This window comes from Panulirus ornatus, chromosome 66 (assembly GCF_036320965.1).
Source record: "Panulirus ornatus isolate Po-2019 chromosome 66, ASM3632096v1, whole genome shotgun sequence".
Classification (NCBI taxonomy): Eukaryota; Metazoa; Arthropoda; class Malacostraca; order Decapoda; family Palinuridae; genus Panulirus; species Panulirus ornatus.
Window position 1 is genome coordinate 21,659,921 of NC_092289.1, and position 22,766 is coordinate 21,682,686.

Here is a 22,766-nt window from a genome sequence, read left to right on the forward strand (position 1 = left end):
TGTCACGCATGTCTTACAATATGATAGGTAAAGAATATGATCATCAACTTACAGAAAGAATAAGATGAACCACACAGTGGAAGGCTATAAAGATTATCAGAATGAATGTTGTCCACTCTGGAGCATCAACCAGTTCAAAACCAAAGAAGATGGCTGTGATACCAAGGATCTGTGCACTGTTGCCAACAAACCAGTGTAACCAATTAAATATGGGGCGATTCTTGTGACCAGGACTACATCTACACAGGGCCATGAATGGTTGGATAAAGCAGAGACCTGCAACAGTAAAAAAAAAATAGATAAATTTGTGTACAGTTTTCATTAAAAAAAAAAAAAAAATACAATGCACAGCCTAGCTCTATGTATTTCAAGTGCATCATTTTCCAAATTCAAAATTATTTTTTTCACTGTTTACTGACCATCTTCAATGTGCATCATGATACATATATACATGCTATATGATCTCTTATTATTCTAAACGGACTTTCATAAGCAAACAGGTATCATATCAAAAATAATCTTTGGGTCCATGCAGTGTGGATTTTCACTTGTTTTACATTATTTCTTACAAATGATTCTCCTACCTTTGTGGTGTAGCATTCAGAACAAATGAACAACAGCCTCACTTGCGCACACCCACACTCTAATGTATCATGTTCTGAAGCCAAGCCTAACAATCGTTTATTTACTTTTTATAAATACAAGAATATATATGGGTCACAGACTGTTGATTGATCTGAACATATAAGATAAGAGTACTTTGTATACCTAATGTAAGGTTTATATAACCTTTGACTGTAATACATGAGAATAAGTGAGGCCATTTCTTCATCTTCCTGACAATACCTTGCTAACATGAGAAACGAACACGTACAAAAAAAATATCTACTTTATAAATGCAAGGATCTTGGAAAGACCAGCTAGTAAGCAGTCTGTATAGGGCTAGGAAGCCTGGGAGGTGAGCAAGTTGTTGCTTACTGATGAAACAGCACTGGAGGTACATTCGAGTAAGAAACTCCTGAAGTTGGTGTCTGAATTTGGGAAAGCGTGTGAAAGGATGAAGAAGCTGAGAAAAGGTGAACAAAAGCAAGGTTAGGGCATGGGGAGAAATTAGTTGGAGTGTGAGTTTGAATGGAGAAAATTTATAGGAAGTGGAGTGTTTTAGACTTAGGAGTGGACATGGCAACAAATGGAAGCAGAAGTGCCACAGGGTGGGTGAGGAGTGTTCTAGGAGCTTTACGGAATGCGTGGAAAAAGAGGCTAATATCTGAGAGGGCAAAAATGGGTACATTTGAAGGTACAGTAGTTGCAACTTTGTTGTATGGATGTGAAGCATGGGCTATAGATAAGGATGTGCAGAGAAGGGTGGATTTGCTGAAAATGAAATGCATAAGGACAATACGTGGTGTGAGGAAGTTTGATCGTGGAAGTAATAAAAGGGTGACAGAGGTGTGGTAATCAGAAGTGTGGCTGAGGAAGCTGAAGAGGATGTGCTGAAATAGATGGGGCATAATGACTCAAAGGGGATTCATTACACGTCAGAAGTGGAGGGGAAAAGGAGATCAAACTGGAGAGAGAAAGATGAAGTTAAAATTGTTGTGAGTGGTTGAGACCTGACTGTGCAGAAGGGTGAAAGGCATGCAAGGGATAGAGGGAACTGAAGCAATGTGGTGCATAGGGGCAATGTGCTGTCAATGGACTGGAAGTAACCAGAGGAAACCATGGAAAGGTCTGTGTGGCCTGGTTGTGTATAGGGAACTACACACATGACAGCTAGAGAATGGATGTGAGTGAATGAGGTCTTTCTTATTGCTCCTGGTGCCACCTTGCTAACATGGAAAAGCAAACAAGTATGAAAAATATAAGCATCAAATAAACATTTCTTACAATGATCTACAGGAAGCTCATGCTCCAAATCTGCTGTAATCCTAAATGTAATGGCCCACAAACTTTAAAAATTTGCATATTTTAGAAAAGTATTTTATACTCTACCTATCACTGCTACTGTTGGAATCAAATATATTCTGGGGAGTCAAGCAACTGACATCAAATAAAATATCTTTGATAATTGTAATGTTTAAATGTTGATGATACTGATAGTCTATGTAGGAGGCCTTTCAGTGAATTTCATCAAAACTCCTGGGACACCCACAGAGGATGGTATAATGTTTCTCTTTCTTCCCTGAAGCTTTATCTCAATATTTTGGGGAATGATACAGACAGTTTTCCTCTCCTCTTTCCAGAAGCGCAACCACCATGTATTGACTGGTTAGTTGTCTGGGAAGGGGATACCATCTGATGCTAAACATTCATCAGTAAACAAGTGAAAAGAATGTAGAACTACAACAACAAGACTGACTCCAATGCATACTAAACTGGCTTCAAAGAATATAAGTTTTTGGACTTGTAATAAGCTGATAAAATGTAAGAGCATGTATGTTCTATTTACTCATAACAATAAAGCATAAGAAGGTGTAGTATTTGATAAACATTATATTTATGAAATAATTCATACTAACCAGAAAAATGTATTTAATATGTAATAAATCTGAAAAGCTTTAGTTTGATTCACTGACAACTGTGAAAAGAGGTGTATAACAGATACCCAGAAGCAAAGCTAAAAAAATGGACTTAGTTCAATACATGATAATTTCTGTAGAAATTCACTCATTGTTATCACGATATCACAAGCACATGTATGTAGGGAAATGATCTGTAAAGTTTCAATTTAAGCCACTAATACCTGTTATGAGGCCTGATTAAATTCACAGTATACCCTCAACTGGGACAAATACACAGACTGTTAAAATGAATCCACAGACTAACAAGCACAAAGTCATTTGCCCTTAATTTACTTCATAATTGGGACAAAAAACAGCTGACTGGCCAGTCAGTGATACAGCTTTCCCTTCTCTTATCCTGATAAGAAAAGCCTGACAGCCATCCTTCAATATCTAGCCAATGACCGAAATGTAAAGTTGCAAGAACAAATATAATAATTTTCACAATTAACTAGTACTAGTACAGCTCAAGCAGATAGCATATGTTTATAGTAACTAAACAAACATGATGAATCCTTCAATGTACGTGTCCTTGCAATTGATCATGAAACTGATGAGGCTGTGAATAACTAAATGTCTGTAAAGGGTACTTGAAGCACCAGACTTATTTTAAAGAAAAATGGATGTACATTAAACGTAAATGAACATATCAGTTCTATAACATCCATCTGAAAACTCCTGATTTACATGCTTCTTTCATTTACTAATACATTCAATTATCAATCTTACCTGTAGTAATAACACCAAGTATGGCATGAGGGTTTTGTTTGGGCTTAATTTTAGTCCAGCCTTGCAGATAGTATACAATAAGAATAAATCCAGCCACTGTCAGGCCCCATGTAAGTCCCATAAAGAAACGGTGGAACTGCAAAAAATAAGACCCGCCATTATATCCACAACAAGTTGCTTGAAATATAATCTGATGAGACTATGCATAAATGGAAAATACTGCTAAAATAGTGACAACTGCTTCACTGTCATGTCCAGGTCTGCATATGCAGAGCTCTTAGTACAAAACTCGAACACTCACTGGATCATGATATTTAAATGAATATCAGTAGCTAATTACCATGGAGATTCTGCATGGATCATTTAAATATGCATATGGGGAAGGACAAACACACACAACAAAGACAGGCACACTAAAAATTATAAGTGGGAGAATACATCTCTAGTTTATTTACAAAGGTGCTTATCACTGAATCTTAAGTCATTATTACCATCATTTGTTTTGTAAAATATGACTGTTCTATTAATGCTACCATTCCCAGTTAAAATGCTTTGTTGATCATTTTAAAGTTTTGACAATTCAAAATTCATAATTTTTGATATTTCAATTTTAGTTTCAACATTCATTGTAACATTTTCCATCTGCTCTGTTTTAACATTCATTTTAACATTTTCCATCTGACTCACTCTATTGTATTTTCAATGTTCCATACAATAAGTATGATCATAACCTTTGTCTTCCCTTGCATCTCCTACCTTCCAATAGGATCTTCTCTGATGTTACAACTCCTTTCTCCTTAATTTCAGGTTAAGTTCTTTTGGCTCATCATTGCCGAGCCATTACAGCTTAGCCACTAATATGGGTGACATGTGGTTAATTCCCAGCTAAGTGTAGAGTATTCAAACATATTACACACACACACACACATAATAAGTATATGATACACTTGATGCCAGACTTGAACACATCCGACCTCCATTCGGGTTGTTTACAAAATGGTGTCCTAGCCACATCTCTTCATTGTACATCAAATGACTTATATTTCTTTCTTGTATCTCCCCTGATGATGTGATTATTACACAAAAGTGCACTAGGGAACTTTTTGTGTTTCATTTCCCTGCGAACTCATAGGAATATACTTAATTTTATTTTTTTTTTATACTTAATTGCTGTTTCCCACTTCAGCGTGGTAGTGCCAGGAAATAGACGAATACATATATATATATATATGTATAATATATATATATATATATATATATATATATATATGTGTATGTATATATATATATATATATATATATATATATATCCCCTATCCCCAGGGATAGTATATATGTATATGTATGTATATATATATATATGTGTGTATATATATATATATATATATATATGTAGTCCCTGGGGATAGGGGAGAAAGAATACTTCCCACGTATTCCCTGCGTGTCGTAGAAGGCGACTAAAAGGGGAGGGAGCGGGGGGCTAGAAATCCTCCCCTCTCGTTTTTTTTTAATTTTCCAAAAGAAGGAACAGAGAATTAGGCTAGGTGAGGGTATTCCCTCAAAGGCCCAGTCCTCTGTTCTTAAAGCTACCTCGCTAATGCGGGAAATGGCGAATAGTTTGAATGAAAGAAAAAAGATATATATATATATATATATATATATATATATATATATATATATATATTTAATGATACTCTCTCACCCCAACTTTAGGGAGAATAAAAAGATGTTGTGGAAGGAGGTAAATAAAGTGCATCAGACAAGGGAGCAAATGGGAACTTCAGTGAAGGGGGCTAATGGGGAAGTGAAAACAAGTAGTGGTGATCTGAGAAGGAGATGGAGCGAGTATTTTGAAGGTTTGTTGAATGTGTTTGATGATAGAGAGGCAGATATAGGGTGTTTTCGTTGAGGTGGTGTGAAAAGTGAGAGGGTTAGGGAAAATGATTTGGTAAACAGAGAAGAGGTAGTAAAAGCTTTGCGGAAGATGAAAGCCGGCAAGGCAGCAGGTTTGGATGGTATTGCAGTGGAATCTATTAAAAAAGGGGGTGACTGTATTGTTGACTGGTTGGTAAGGTTATTTAATGTATGTATGACTCATGGTGAGGTGCCTGAGGATTGGTGGAATGCGTGCATAGTGCCATTGTACAAAGGCAAAGGGGATAAGAATGAGTGCTCAAATTACAGAGGTATAAGTTTGTTGAGTATTCTTGGTAAATTATATGGGAGGGTATTGATTGAGAGGGTGAAGGCATGTACAGAGCATCAGATTGGGGAAGAGCAGTGTGGTTTCAGAAGTGGTAGAGGATGTGTGGATCAGGTGTTTGCTTTGAAGAATGTATGTGAGAAATACTTAGAAAAGCAAATGGATTTGTATGTAGCATTTATGGATCTGGAGAAGGCATATGATAGAGTTGATAGAGATGCTCTGGGGAAGGTATTAAGAATATATGGTGTGGGAGGCAAGTTGTTAGAAGCAGTGAAAAGTTTTTATCGAGGATGTAAGGCATGTGTACGTGTAGGAAGAGAGGAAAGTGATTGGTTCTCAGTGAATGTAGGTTTGCGGCAGGGGTGTGTGATGTCTCCATGGTTGTTTAATTTGTTTATGGATGGGGTTGTTAGGGAGGTGAATGCAAGAGTTTTGGAAAGAGGGGCAAGTATGAAGTCTGTTGGGGATGAGAGAGCTTGGGAAGTGAGTCAGTTGTTGTTTGCTGATGATACAGCGCTGGTGGCTAATTCATGTGAGAAACTGCAGAAGCTGGTGACTGATTTTGGTAAAGTGTGTGAAAGAAGAAAGTTAAGAGTAAATGTGAATAAGAGCAAGGTAATTAGGTACAGTAGGGTTGAGGGTCAAGTCAATTGGGAGGTAAGTTTGAATGGAGAAAAATTGGAGGAAGTAAAGTGTTTTAGATATCTGGGAGTGGATCTGGCAGCGGATGGAACCATGGAAGTGGAAGTGGATCATAGGGTGGGGGAGGGGGCGAAAATCCTGGGAGCCTTGAAGAATGTGTGGAAGTCGAGAACATTATCTCGGAAAGCAAAAATGGGTATGTTTGAAGGAATAGTGGTTCCAACAATGTTGTATGGTTGCAAGGCGTGGGCTATGGATAGAGTTGTGCGCAGGAGGATGGATGTGCTGGAAATGAGATGTTTGAGGACAATGTGTGGTGTGAGGTGGTTTGATCGAGTAAGTAACGTAAGGGTAAGAGAGATGTGTGGAAATAAAAAGAGCGTGGTTGAGAGAGCAGAAGAGGGTGTTTTGAAATGGTTTGGGCAAATGGAGAGAATGAGTGAGGAAAGATTGACCAAGAGGATATATGTGTCGGAGGTGGAGGGAACGAGGAGAAGAGGGAGACCAAATTGGAGGTGGAAAGATGGAGTGAAAAAGATTTTGTGTGATCGGGGCCTGAACATGCAGGAGGGTGAAAGGAGGGCAAGGAATAGAGTGAATTGGAGCGATGTGGTATACCGGGGTTGACGTGCTGTCAGTGGATTGAATCGGGGCATGTGAAGCGTCTGGGGTAAACCATGGAAAGCTGTGTATGTATATTTTGCGTGTGTGGACATATGTATATACATGTGTATGGGGGTGGGTTGGGCCATTTCTTTCGTCTGTTTCCTTGCGCTACCTCGCAAACGCGGAAGACAGCGACAAAGAAAAAAAAATATATATATATATATATATATATATATATATATGTGGATGCTTTTGTCTACAAACCCAAAAAGAGTAGGACTAAATGAACAATGCTGTTGGTGTTATGTTTAAGTAGCTTATCAAGACCTCACTTATACTGTAGAACATCTGAACACCTTACCCCACTTTCCTTAAACAACTGACCCATTACCCTTAACTACTCCAGGATACTTCACTATCTGCAATGATTCAATAATCTAACATGTGATCTCCATGCTATTTATATCACTACTTTATCATTTTCCTTCATCTCAGTCTACTCCTCCAAGCAAGATGTTTATCTATGTGCATATTAGATTTCCATCAGCACTTCTAACCACTTATATGCTTTTTAAGCAACAAAAGTTAGAAATATATACTTGATTTATTAAACTTACATGGAACCACTGGTCAATACCACAGCAGCGATTCTGGAGCCAAGTCTTTTTGTAGTAACGAGCCAAAATTATGCCACATGAAGCAGCACAGATCCAGGCACCAATCATAAGACATGCATGCACTGTCTTGAAGACTTCACTAGCAGCAGCAATTGACTCAAATGTATCCATGGAGACCTGTGCCAGATGATACTACCCGATTGTCATGATATCGCAACCTACCTGAAATTATTTAATTATTGTAGTTCACTTAAAGCAAATTTCAATTCATTTAATGCCATGTAACTTTTCTCAAAACAAAACATTCACTAAATCTATGAAAAAATTCAACTGAAGTTATATGTAACAATAAAAATGAAGTGCCTCTGCTTAAACACAATTAGCAAATACCATAAATGTAGTGAACATCTGCGAATAAAGAGCAGTCAAAGACCTACTTTTATATTCAAAATTCCAATCAAGTTACAATGAACTGTTCTTTTATTTGGAAATGAGTGGAAATTTTTTTGAGTGGATGAGTCTTGGTTTTTGAAAGCATTAACAGGATATATACACACACTCACACACACAATGTAAAGAATGTGTAAGAGTAGGAAGAGAGGAAAGTGATTGGTTCCTATTCAGTGATGGTTTGCAGCAGGGGTGCATGATGTCTCCATGGTTGTTTAATATGTTTATGGGTGGGGTGATTAGGGAGGTGAATGCAAAAGTTTTGGAGAGGGGCAAGTATGCAGTCTGTTGGGGATGAGAGGGCTTGGGAAGTGAGCCATATGTTGTTCACTGATGATACAGCGCTGGTGGCTGATTCGGGTGAGAAACTGCAGAGGTTGGTGACTGAGTTTGGTAAAGTGTGTGAAAGAAGAAAGCTGAGAGCAAATGTGAACAAGAACAAGGTTATTAGGTTCAGCAGGGTTGAGGGACAAGTTAATTGAGAGGTAAGTTTGAATGGAGAAAAACTGGAGGAAGTGAAGTGTTTTAAATATCTGGGAGTGGACTTAGCAGCAAATGGAACCATGGAAGTGGAAGCAAGTCATATGGTGGGGGAGGGGGCAAAGGTTCTGGGAGCGTTGAAGAATGTGTGGAAGGCAAGAACATTATCTCGGATAGCAAAATTGGGCATGGGTGAAGGAATGAATTGTGGTTCCAACAGTTATATAATTGCGAGGCATAAGCTATTTTGATAGGGTTATGTGGAGGAAGGTGGATGTGTTGGATATGAAATGTTTGAGGATGATATGAGGTGTAAGGTGGTTTGATTAAGTAATGAAAGGGTAAGAGGGATGTAGGGTAATAAAAAGAGTGTGGTTGAAAAAGCAGAAGACGGTGTGTTGAAATAGTTTGGACACATGGAGAGAATGAGTGAGGAAACATTGACAATGAGGATATGTATGTCAGAGGGGGAGGGAGTGAGGAGAAGCGGGAAACCAAATTGGAGGTGGAAGGATGGAGTGAAAAAGATTTTGAGCGACTGAGGCCTGAACATTCTGGATTGAGAAAGGTGTGCAAGGAATAGAGTGAACTGGAACGATGTGATATACGGGGGTCGATGTGCTGTCAATGGATTGAACCATGGCATGTGAAGCGTCTGTGGGGCCTGGATGTATAAAAAAAAAAAAAAGAAAAAAGAAGAAAAAAAAAAAAAGCTGTGGTTTTGGTGCATTACACGACAGCTAGAGACAAAGTGCGAACGAATGTGGTCTTTTTGTCTTTTCCTGGTGCTACCTTGCTGGAGGGGGGAGGATGCTATTTCCTGTGTGGCAGGGTGGCGACAGGAACGGATGAAGGCAGCAAGTATGAATATGTACATGCGTATATATGTATATGTCTGTATGTATACGTGTGTGTATGGGTGTTTATGTATATATATGTGTATATGAGTGATTGGGCCATTCTTCTGATGTAAACCATTTACCACTATACCTTGAGAATCAAGCCCAGGATCATGTGTGTGGCTGCCAGGTAGTGATATGTGTAAGGTGGAGGATGCTGAATGAATAAAAACAAGATTATATTTTGGAAGATATGATATGTCACAGTGTAATGTCAGTTTAAATGGCAAAGAACCGGAAGTTGTGGATGAGGTAAGGCATATGGAAAAGGAGCAAGAAGAATGATAGTAAGAAAGCTCAAGTTGTCAGAAAAGTTTTGAGGGAAAACTAGAGATGCAGTGATAATACAGGAAGAAAGGATATCTAGCCCTATACTCCTACCCCTTCAACAACTCACTGGGGATAAATGAGCTGCAGTATTTTTCTCCAATCATCACACATACTATTGTCAAAATCATATGCACAGATCAGGATTTTAGAGAAAATGCCAAAAAGTACAAGACCCTGAGAAAAAATATTAACTATACATTTTATATATCTACCTATATCTCTGATGCCTGTTCCCTTTGGGAATTCCCTAAAGACGGTGGCCAAGGCAAAACAAGTCTTCATAACTGCTGAACTCCAGTGCTGCTTCTAAGGCTTTAGTGCCTCACCCTTACCAGGCCACTGGCAGAAGGTAACTTTTGTGCAATGTTCTCACTAACCTCTAATACCTATTGTCTGCCTAAAGATTAAAAGTACAAAATTCCCAGATATACTAACTTTCTTCTGCGGGTCCCATGGCAAGCATCAAGTGGAAGCGCTCAGAGTCCAGGTCAAAATTAACACCTGCCATGTCAGTGTGGGCTTGTCGTACAAAAGTGCAATACACTTTTCCATCTACTTGTAATGTTTGAATATTACTGAGTCCATATTTGCTCTGAAAAGGTAAATGCTTCAGTACTCTTTATTATAATTAGGATGAGAGAAACCTAAGTATTCCTTCACCATAATCTTATTATTTATGCTACTGTTCAAGAAGTTTATAAGCAAACTTCTTACAATAAAATAAAATTTTTGGAAGTTCTAATAGACATTTTACAGCCCAGTACTTGAAAGTTCATCCACAAGATTTGATTTGGAAAAATATCACTTATTAAAAGGTTTTAGATGTGCAGAGACTGGATAAGCAAAAAAGTTCTACATAACTTTAGGAAGATATACAGTTGATGAAAGTTTAGATGCCTATTTATGCCTACTACCATTAACATAAGTCTGTTGTACAGCTATACAATCAACTCACATTTGTAAGCAGTTCATTGCTCTTTCCATTATTGTATGCCATTAAAACATCTGCTTCACCATTCAAAACTCTACAAGCCATGACACTATCTTTTCCCTGAAAACAATAAAGAATAACATGTAAAATACCAGCAGATATGGTTTTCAGTAAGACTTAGAATTAGATCACTGATGTCTAAACATACAGGACACCTATGGAACATTTAAGTGGAAAATGAGACCGTTTTATAAGAGAATATTTTATATTGAAAAGGGAATAGATATAGGAAGATCAAGCAGAACATTATCATTAAACAACCTCAGGAACCCTTTCATGGACCTCCTGCAGCTATGAGGCTGAACTTCCCATAGAAGCAGGGAAAAGATGGACTCCTTTAGAGTGAGACAGTCCTCAATGAGACTGTACCCCTTTCCAATCACTGATGGTGACACGGCAATGCTAAAGGTGATGTGTCACTTGTGGTATAGTTACTTGCAAAAAGAGTCTGGTAATACCTCAAGCAAAACAAATACATATAACGAGGGGATGACCACAAAAATTAAGATGATGACGATGGATAGAGTGAATGTGAAAAATGGTGAGGAAGTCATAAGTACAAAGATAAGTTGCAATGAAATTGTCTGGAGATATGTAGAGGAAGGTACAGGAAGACGAGTTGAAGGAAAAGCTGAGGACTTAAGAGTGGAAGACCTTGTTTAGCTACTATAAAAACCACCGTAGACCAATCTTCCATGACGAACAAAGTTAATGTGCTAGTGAAAATAAGAAGAAACTTTAGTATTGTCATGCAATTCCATACAGTATTTCACCTCAGCATAATAGACATTGATTGATGATGTGTATGAGTGAACTGACAGGCTTTACGTACTTGATTCGTCATGTAAATGGGATTGGAATTGATATAACAACAAAAAGTAATTTGGCAATAAACTAATGAATTGGGAGCTGTGCGCAAGGACATTGTAGAGTGTAGCATGGCCTTAGGGATAAGCCATCCATGCGCTATGGAGAAAGAATGTAGCACAGAACTGAAAACTGTATTAAAACAATACATTAAAAGAAAAAAAAATGTAGGGACCTGTAACTTGGAACTTTCTATATGATTGCAAGAATAAGACATCTCTGATGTCTAACAAAGCTATGTAGAGCAGAGGTCCATTTATTGCACCACAATGTAACTTTCGGTGCAAAGACTGAGAGACAAGCAGAACCAAACCCCATATAGACAGGATTCTCTGAAGCCATCCAAGGTTTGGTGAAGGTACAGTCTCCACCAAAATCCTTATCTGCTCCCCCATATATTTTCAAAGGCGATTCACAGCTAAGGTTTATTGTGGGTATAAAGATAAGACACTCTCAAGGTGAAATCATCCAATATCTGGTCACTGAGAATAATGTGTCTTACTGTGTGAGCACCAACACTATGCCTCAGTGTGCCTCCGAAGGAATGACGTTCTTCATTTACTCTTCTAGACTGCTATTTCATTTTGGGAATTTCACTTCTAGGTGCTGTATTTCTTCCACCTGAGCTTTAAGATGGTTGAGTAGGCTCTTACCTTTATATGGAGGAGAAAGCCTGAATTCTTTCCCAGAAGCAAGAAAGTGTGAAATTTCAAGGTGCCATGGGGCTCAAAATGCATGATCAAGCAGTTGCTTCCTACAACACCTTACCAGTGTCTTGCCTCATTCAAATCAAGACCCTATGAAACCAAAACATGGACCTAGAATAATTCAAGAACCTTGCCAATTTCATGCTCATATGTGTGCAGATGGTAATCAAGGCCAAAGGAGAGGTGACAAAGTAATAACATGTAAGTGTGAAATTACCTTTGAAAATGTATGGAAAGAGGAAAAGTTTTTGCAGACACTGTAATTTTTTTCTGTCAATTCATTTTTGTGTTGGAGGCTCCAGTCATGGACAAAAGTCCACATCAACGATGGGCCTTTCATAATATTTAAGAATAACAGTAGGACTTGTTTATTATAGTCTGTATTAAAATATGGAAATGGGAGCCTAAGTTGATCTCCCAACAACCTAAAAAATGCCCACAGACCTGATACAACAATCTGTACTGTCCCCTAAATGTTTGCAATAAAAAGCATAACTTTTACCGTCAAATAACTCAATCCTAGGAATTTACAAAGGATTAAATAGGTAGTACTTACCATAGTGTTATCATCTGAAAGGCCAGCAGCTACATAACCAGAACTGGTGGTTCCCATGATCTCAAACTTGTAACCAGAAGAAACTTTTGTATACGTCATCATCATGACACAACTAAAACAAAAAAAAATCATGAAAATATTAATAACCATCCAACCTGAGTAAAACCAACACTATCTCCAAAGCACTTGAAAATGTGTAATGTTTCTCTTAACCATAAAACTTCCCTCTGATCTTTCCGTTTTTCTCTTTTCTTACGCACAGCTTTCTTTCTAGACATTCTATCATGGTACTTGCTGAGGAAGCAGTTTCTCCCTCTTATGCTGTGAACACTGTTGACCCTTATGGCTCTGTCCTATTCCAATAGCTCCCCTAGTTCTTTTCTGCATAAATAATCTTCCTTCAACCTTTAATACCATTTACTTTCACACCAATGATTCCACTCTGCATACTTCAACTCATTCTCCCTCCATCAGCATTTCTACTTCTCACTCTGAACATATCTCCTGTCTTAATTCAGTCATGTGCATCATAGAATTGGGAAGCAATGACATAGCTGAATTAAACAGTTCAAAATGCTCTTTCTACCTATACATCTTTCTAAATCTCTCATTTCCTGCTATTAAATTTCAAAACATTGCAAATCAAAAATGCACATACATAAAACATTATAAGCATAACTATATCCTCCAATATCAACTAGAAACTATATATACCAAACACTGCAAAATCTTTCCTGGGTTCTCTTGTGAGCAGCAATTCTATACTTACAAGAGTGTGATTTGCCCTATTATGAAGTGTAACTCTCGGTCAGAGTGGAATCAAAGCCTTCCATCTTGTTAACTGTCATTCTTTCACCTCTCTTCAACCATCATTTTCCATCTGCTGAGATGCTGCTACCCTTTCTCTGTTCTCTTAGTACTAATTCAACCAATGCTCCTGTCCCAGCCACTGTGGCCTAGAGTCAAAACATGCAACTGACTGCTTGACGTAGTTTTTATGTAACTTGTATGATTCCCCATTCTCTCCAAACTGCAAAGCTGTAGAATTCTCTTCCTTCTTTTTTCTTTCCACCTTCATGCAACATTTCCAGTCTTTAAGAGTAAGGTCTAAATACACCTTGGAAGCTCACACTAATTTCTTCATTATTCTTTTTCCATGCTCTTAAGTTATCCTTTCATAGGAGATGGCCATGATTTGGGCATGTTTCTGCCACAATTTTGGCAACTACAAAATTGCAGCATTAGCATAATTATATAACTTAGGCACTGGTAACTATGCTAAAACTGTACTTGTTTTCACATTACTCCCATATAACTCTATCACATTATTTCTTTTTACATCATGCTAGAATTGCCAAATAAAGAAATTCAGTCACATTACGCAAATAGTTTGAATACTGAATAAAACACACAAAAAATCTTAAGTTTACTTGCTATGTTTCTTATGAATCTCTTTAAAATCTTTTCATTTCTTTTTTGCAATAAATAAACCTCTCATCTTATCAATAGCTTATCAAACTTAACCCCTGTCACAGTATATTCTTGGTGTCTCATCTCCTAAATCCCTCATAAGTGCACCTTCAACCACTGTCTCCTGTTCCCCATCTTTCATTGCTCACTGATCTTCATTTGTGCTTTATCTATCATTAATCTTCGTTTAGTGCCTCATCTCTCAATGTTCCACAGATACAGCTCATCCTTCATCTTTCTCACCTGTGACTTCTCATTCACATTCTGAATGTGTGCTTCATTTCTTACTGATCTTTGCTTGTACTACATATGTTAAAATTCCTCACTTGCTCTTTATCTCTCACTATCCTATGCTTCTCAATCATCCATATATCAACCAATACTTATTCCTCATCAGTCATTATTCCTCTCCTACATCTCATCTTTGACTTTCTTTCATGTTATCCCTCGCTGTCTTTAAACATTTCACTAAACTATCGTGAACTTCACAAGATCTTTGAATCTCATTTCTCAATAAACCTAACCTGTACCTCAAACCTCATTACCTCTTGCCTTTCTATATCTCTTCATCCCTCACAAGGACCTTATCTTTTACTAACACTGACCTGTACTTTATCTCAGTGTCAGTCACTCTCAGTATTTCTTATCTGTACATCTCTCTCAATGTCAATCACCTGTACCTCATACTGTACTACTTGCAATGCTTTAACTCTCAATATTGATCAATTGTACTATATTTAACACACAACCTGCTCGAAGTCCATAACTAAGTATTGCCATGCATTTTGTTAATGTTGTACCAACCCTTTTGTCTCTAACTGTAATGACAGATAGGTCTGTACAATGTGTTTAGTGGGTTCCAAGATTATTGTCTGCAATTGCACTTAACTGCTATCTCATAGCTCATCAAATGTACCTCAATTCTTTCAGTTCTTCAAAACAGCCTTAATTTTCATTCCCTCATTCACCTTTACCTGATCACTCACATATGCCTCATCTCTCATCTGCACAATATCTCTTACTGTCATTCATCTATACCAATTCTCCAACCTGAACTTCATCTCCTGTAATCAAATGTTCGTCTACCTTCATTGTACTTTTGCTGTTTCTTGCTATACTTACTTTTTCTTTTCCTCACACCCAGAGGGGAAACCAAAACATCCCTTCTTCTCACCACAGCTGTCATAGATGTTCACTAACTTCAACGCCAAACTCTGTATCTCCTACAAGTTAAATAAAGTCTTAGTTTTCACATTTAGATTAATAAATTCATCTGAATTTACTTCTTTAACATCACAATTATGTTTTCTTTATATCAGGCATTTATATAAGTTAAAAACTTTTTTCTCATATATATCTTAAGTTATAATATGAAAATCTGAGTATAGTATGAGTAAAATTAACCAGGTTCTTAAAAAATATAGACAAGTCTAATTATGGTAAAAGCCTCTGATTTCAAAAAATCATTAAGAACTGCAATAAAGGCTAAAAATTTAATAATAAATGATCAGAAACATGAGCATCAATTAATCATGCATCTTTTTGAAAATGAGATTTCCAACACCTTGTTATTCAGTTAAAAAAGCACTGATCATATATATTACAGTTTATAAAGCGAATTAATTCCTTTGAAAAAATCTGAAAATTATAATTATGTTACTGATTTATTAAAAAAAATCAAAACATTCACCCCTTCGACACATGCAACATTCTGCAATTACCTCAGTTCCTAACCAAGCCATTAAATCACCTGCCAACCTATCTACATGCACATACCTTTTCCCCCACACACCTTAAACAAGCATTTCACAAAAGGATTCACATCATTACACATTTATATAACTACCTTCTCACTCGTCTTAAAAGCTCCCTTCTGTTCTAAATTGCTCTGCAAAAAACACCATCATTTATGTTTCTAGAGAGTACTTTCCACATTCGGCTGTTGAGTTCTACCCACCACCAATGTGCAGTGCATGCTTTTTATCCCTGAGAAGAACCACCACCAGGAAAGTATTGGGAACAAGATGGATTAGTGCATGGGTTTTAGATATTTCTTTGTTACAATATTTCAAACTTTTTACCTCAACCGTTTTAACTTTGTTATTCATGATGAACTTAATAGTCAACTTGCATGTACAGCATTAGCTAAAGAACTGTTACCATCATGCTATTACAATGTCATTAATCTTAGTAAACTTGTACTGTACAAAGTTAGTTACATAAAATTTTATTCTTAGTGTGACTTGATTCAGTTCAATTACTTGTCTACACTATTCTCATACCAAAGTAAATGGCATCTGTTTACTGTATGCACCAACTGTAAAGCTTAATACACGTTGCAATAAACTAATACTGTGTTAGCTAATATTAAAAAATAATTACTACTGCACAATTTTGTATACTATGGTGTACTCATAGCATACTGGAATTTATCAAACTCAAGAAAGCAGTCTAAGAAAGAACTCATCCTGCAAAGAGAGTACTAACTGGTGGATATTCTTCACTAAGAATGCTAGGTGCAGTGGTGGATTCAGTGGTGACAGCAGCAGTGGAGGTTGTGGTAGGGGCTTTGGTAGTGGTCTTGAATCGCCCAAACAAGCCAAACCTCCTCCGTGTTGGTTTCGTTCTGGTAGATCCACCTGTGACAACAGGTTCCTCTGCAGTATCTTCGCCGTTTCCTTCATCTTCTTCAGCAACATCATCTGCACCCTCTGCAACATCTTTGCCCTCACCTGTGCCCACTGGACTATTACTACTGCTATCGGTACTATTCTCACTAACAGGACTACTAGGATTATTGGAAGTAGAGACAGATACTGTGGAAGTGGAGACGGAAGTTGGGGCAGAAGCAACAGTGGACGAGGGAATACTATTATCCTCAGGGTTAGCCACACTGATATCATTCTCAACTACATCCGCACTAGGTGCATCAACCACACTGATGACAGTATCACCGGCATTCTCTGGACTAAGTGCTCCTATATCTGAGCTTACAGAAGGCTTAGTGGTGGTCGTGGTAGTAGTAGTAGTGGTGGTGGTAGTGGTGGATGTTGAGGTGGTAGTGGGTGGAGGTGGAGCAACAGCCACCTCACGCTTGGCAACTGTAACCTTCTCTGAGGTGACATCAACCCAAAAGATTATCTTCTCATTTACGAAACATCCCCTGGAGAAAAAAAAAATTGTTGATAGAATGTTTCATTATCATAATCAGAAAAAAACACAGCTTACCATTGTCAAATAGCAAGAAAACCACATATAAATAACTAATGCTGTAGTATGGAAGATATGTGCTGCCTTTTTCAATGAATTTTTCTGATCCTTACCAATCACAATGCGCATGCGCGTCATGACTGAATTAAGGTTTTACTGTCGTGTTGCATCGCCTCAACCTCGTAGGTACATGTGTACATGGCATAACTTTTCTCCTATGTACACACAAACACACACACCTATGTGTGTGTTTTCGTTATTTTGGTGGGAAATTTATGAATTATTAAAACGTAAATGATCATTATGTACACAATCGTCTCTTAGATTTTGAAATAACTGCTTATGAATTCTGAGAACTTTTAATGTTACTATAATTCATTTTCATATTTCACAGTCTTTTGGATCGATTTTTTTTACAGAAACAATTTTAGTGAAAAAGAATATCATGGCAAAGGACTGTTGTGTCCATCGTCATCGTACATTGTACCGTACTTAAAACATAACATTCATTACTAAACAAAAAAGTTCAGGTCTGGTATTCATGATCCTTTCAAGTTAACATTTTCCCATCATCTTCATAACTGAAATAAATGACACCTACAAATTTGTCCTCGATTTTACCCACGTTAAACCGTTTACAAATAGGTTTAAGCAAGAATTTATCTTGGCTCGAAACTTGAAGAGATTTTCACCTTTGGTTTTGAAACTTTTATATTTTCGGAAAAAAAAAATGTCTAACCAAGCTTAGTTCATTCCATGCAACCAATGTGTAACGTCGGATTATTTTTTGTTGGTGACAGTGTTTCATGGAACATCCACTACAGTTTTGCATTTGGATAACCAGATATCTGTTATGGAGATTTCGCTTTAACTAAATGCTCCTCAGGTGTACACAGTCCCTAAAAGATACTTGGATGATGATGTTCTAAAAACCAGAAACACTTGGGGGCAGGAAAGGGGGCAAAGAGAAAGGGATTAATAAAAACCGCGTTTAAAAGAACTCGCATGTTAACAATAGTATAAGAAAACGCAACGTGCAGCTGGGGAAAGTATAAGTGAAAGGCATGTGCAGAACGAAAATGAGAGTACAGCAACTATGCCAATACAAGAAAGAACCCCTAATTAAAAGACTAAGAAATGATATATAACTGAATAAAGACAATGGATATGTACGATTATAACCGAAGGTAGAAACCAAGGGAACGGTTTAACACTAACCTGTAAGTCATAAACTTTCACCATATCTAAGAACAACTCTTGAATGTCATCCTCGTCATGTAAGATGCAGACCTGTACTACTGCTAAACACTGTATGAATTCCAAAAATACCGCTCAAAAATGCCGTTACGTACTTCCTACTTCGAAACCAGTGTTCAGTTCATCTCTGAGAACCACACAGATTTAAAAGTTAACAGCCTAAATACGGAAGTATATATATAATAGCATGGGCTAACATTGCTACTCTTCGCAGTCCAAACGACGACACGCTGAGAATTTCATAGCAGCTACAGCGCCAACCGTAGGTCTACAGGCACTGATATTTTGAGGTTCTGCCCCCCCCCCCCTCTCCAAAAATCTCAATACACTACATTCTCGTTTCAACTTACTGTTTACAATATGAAATGCTAACATGCTCCCGAGAGAGCGGGAACTGAATTAGCATGGGGTTGTATCACGAAAGACATGCGAAGGCTCTCCACTCATCCCTGATTTAAAGGCACTGGCAAGACAAGCTGTATGTCTGCTTTTTTTTTTTTTTTTCGAAAAATGGTTTCACGTGGCACACACGATGCTGTCCCCACCAGATCTGCTCGCGGAAGATAGTATCAACTTTGTGATCCCCCCCCCCCCATGTATACTAGTTATGCAAGCCTTTCAGAGCAATGGTTATCATTATTATCATCATCATTATTATCATTATTATCATATCCGCCTGAGCCATATATTTCAGTCAAGAGTATCGCCGAACATTGTGCCTCAGGGTCAGGAAAGACATGACGTAATCCCACGTGACTCATACCTTTATCCTCATGGAATTCTGCCAGGCCAGGTTTCTTCTCAAACACATATTCTGCTTCAGCTAGACGTTTAAAGGGAATGGCTTGCAACGCCTACCCTCCTATTTCGCGGTTTTCATTTATGCGTTGTGTATAACAAGTAATAAATTGTACTAACATGAAATTACATTTAGAATTATGTAAAGATCGTAAGATCACAGAATCATTCACTTTAGTGCATCACGAATCTTCCTACATTCACCCTCAGTTCTTTCGAAAATAATGGTTTGCTCCTGAGTATGATGTATGATGACATCAGTGTAATAATGCTAGAGTGTGGTAATAATAATACTGATATGGTAGGCTGACGACACAAACTGGTTCAGCTGAGCAACTCCCACTGACACCTACTGCCACACACTGCAACTACAAGACATTACAAAACTACATATCGTTCGCTCTTTTTTTTTTTTCCCCATACCATTAAATCTAAATGAACCAAATTCATTTAATTTCAGTAGACGACAAAACGGAACAGTGAAGATGTGGAGATAAACTGAGGTAAAAGAAAAAAGTAGCGAACTCCTGTAAAAAGTAACATGTCTGACATTACATCAGTCGATGTAAATCCGTTTCACAAAGAAGGAAAGGAACATGCAGATAACGCCGTTCAAATCTCTCATGGATAACTGGTTCGTGACATCGCCAAACGGAATCGAGAACTGCTCGTACAGTCACCCTTCCATTTCAACTTGTAGGTCTTGTTTTTCGAGTTTTCCTCCTCAACCGCTGACTCCCAGATGGCGGGAGGGGTTCCAGAAGCGACTGGCAAGACACTCGCCAAAGTGATTTGTGAATCAATCAATCATCATAACAATCTAGGTCTCTGTAACAACCTCAATTACCCTACTCAGCTGTAACACAGAGACGCACTTTGTAATTTCCCTGGCCCAAAAGTTTGTAATTTCTCTTCAGGAATTAAATTGCAATGCAAAGCCTCTTCTGCCTCTATACAGCCGAGACAGCTCATCAGTCTTCCTACTCACGAAATTAAATACACTGAAAAATCGTAATTATCATCTTACACATATGGCTAACTCAACTTATCTACCTGCCTCATACTTTTTTGACCTATCATGATAAAAGATACGCAGATGCTTTATATATATATATATATATATATATATATATATATATATATATATATATATATATATATATATATACCTGCTCCTGCGTGGAGTGCAGCATCGAAGCAGTTGGAGTCAAATTAAAGGAGTCCTGGGGGCTACAAATACTACCACTACTACTACTAATAATAACAATACTAAAAATAATTATAATAACATTTATTACCAATCTATCTTCCTGTTTAATTGCCAATTCATACACAAGACAACTTCTTCAGCGACCTGCCGTGTAGGTTAATCAGATCCTCATTTTACCTAAACGAGTAACAAACTGCTAGTCATGCAGAGCAAAATGATTTCCAGTATTTAAACAAACACTTTCAAAGTGGAAAAAAATACTTAAAAAAGTTTTTTTTTTGAAGCCTCTTGGGCAAGAACTAGCCCTAGTCGTCTTATGAGAGCAGTCCACTTCTTATCTAACTATGGTATTCAGCGTCCAGAGAAAGTAAAACAAGCTAAATCGTGGCACCACGACTCACGCGCAACTTGAAGTGACAGGTACTATCGATCAGGCCTAATCATTCAAAATATCAAATATATTGTATAAAAAAAGGGTGATCCGACTTGCTCGACTACACTAATGTGATTATACGGGAATCACAGACACCAAGAGACATCTTACACTTGAATCCCTTGATCACAATGTTACGATCCTTGGGGACGATGTCCTAGCTAAGGCATCATGCCTAAGAGTCGTGTTTGAGGGTCGTATCTTCGTGCTCATGGCGTCCAGGAAAGTTCCATTTATCCTTGGAAGTCATTGCCACTTTAATGTACCAGCAATATACCAAAGGTGTAACATTTTGGAGAAAACTAAATTCAATCTCTCTCTCTCTCTCTCTCTCTCTCTCTCTCTCTCTCTCTCTCTCTCTCTCTCTCTCTCTCTCTCTCTCTCTCTCTCTACCTTTGAAATTTATGTTCGAGCGAACGTTCCTGATATGAGCAATATAATGGAAAGTTTTACGATTGGATCCCACGCTTACTTGTGCCTTATCCCATCAGTTGTGAATGTCAAGACTGAAATCCCGCTTACACTAACTCAACTCACACCATGCACTTATCATCAGCCTAAATCATCGCACTTATATATCAAGTATTCACCAAAGGACGGCGAGCGATGTTTAGACAAGATTGCACAATTTGTCCCCAGAGCCGACACTAGTCTGGATGAGCCAATCGAGTCAACCCGGCAGCCAAGACAGCCGCGCGCCGTTCTGGATCCGGCACCAGAAGGCCTCCTCCTCCTCCTCCTCCTCCTCCTTCCAGGATTGTGGAGGTTAGCGACAACGGTGCCCGCGGGTTTTCTCCACTCCCGTCCGACAAGTATATATATATATGTCTTTTTCGAAAATCATTTTGGCTCATCTCGGACACTCGGGAAATGATCAATATCACATGCAACACGCTACCTTCATCACCCAATGTTCCGGCTGCGACTGTTACGTTAAGTTACACTCACCATAACAACCCAACTAGTCAAATAGAGACAGACGGATGAAAAGGAAGAAAGAGAGATAAAGAGAAGAGAAAATGGGGTGAACGAGCACATGGTAGAAGGATGGGAAGGGATAAATACAGGCAGGAACAGGAGGGACAGAAGTGGGAGACAAATGCCGACACAGGTGATGAAGAAAAGGTAAGGGGTAAAGAGGGTGACTTAACCAGGTCAACACACCAACTGATACCATGCACGGGACACTGTTGACAGACTGAAAGTCCACACTGCGACTGACTGTCAGGAGAATGTCATCATCTCTTCATTAAAAACTGGAACATCCGATGCGGAAGCCGCCGGTACCTTCACCCACTGCAACCTACTTGAAAAAAAAAGTTATTATACCGTGCCAGCTGCTATACTAGCCCAGCAATGTCGCTGATTTAATGTCATCCACATAATCTATCAAATGTCCCTCGGCACAAAAAATCCTTAAAGAGCAGGACCAAACTGGATTCACGCCCCTTACTCTACACCCCTCGCCCAAATGCTGACGACTGCGCAGCACATAATTGGTTTCTTCTCAGATCCAAGGCATCTCCTCCTTCCTTCTATACCTGACGCTCAGCTCTGCTGCTCCTCTAACGTCCTGTCCCCCTCCACCTACTCCTCTTGCTGGTCCTCCTCATTTTCCAAACCTCACAATTCTCCTCCTCCTCTTCTTCCATCTTACTCCTCCTCTGTACTTCCTGAGCACGTCCCTCCTCTCCTTGCGGCAGATCTGCCTAACTAGTTAACCTCCTCGTCACGTGCTCTCCCTCCT

General features: G+C 38.3%; 2 protein-coding genes across 13 annotated transcripts in view; one reads left to right on the plus strand and one right to left on the minus strand.

Annotated features, from left to right (window-relative positions):
- Positions 1–2,473, plus strand: part of Trmt61 (tRNA methyltransferase 61) — a 50,558-nt gene extending 48,085 nt beyond the window's left edge. For all 12 annotated transcript variants that reach the window (XM_071658456.1, XM_071658447.1, XM_071658451.1 and 9 more), the window contains one exon: positions 2,244–2,473. The gene's annotated coding sequence lies outside the window, so the exon portion shown is untranslated. The remainder of the gene's footprint in view (positions 1–2,243) is intronic.
- LOC139746838 (putative ferric-chelate reductase 1 homolog) overlaps positions 1–22,766 on the minus strand; it is a 79,696-nt gene that overhangs the window by 6,956 nt on the left and 49,974 nt on the right. The window contains 9 exon segments of the mRNA XM_071658433.1: positions 53–276; positions 3,291–3,426; positions 7,362–7,538; positions 7,540–7,583; positions 9,956–10,112; positions 10,476–10,571; positions 12,642–12,753; positions 15,234–15,334; positions 16,599–17,274. Of these exon segments, the coding sequence (XP_071514534.1) occupies positions 53–276; positions 3,291–3,426; positions 7,362–7,538; positions 7,540–7,583; positions 9,956–10,112; positions 10,476–10,571; positions 12,642–12,753; positions 15,234–15,334; positions 16,599–17,274 (1,723 nt within the window).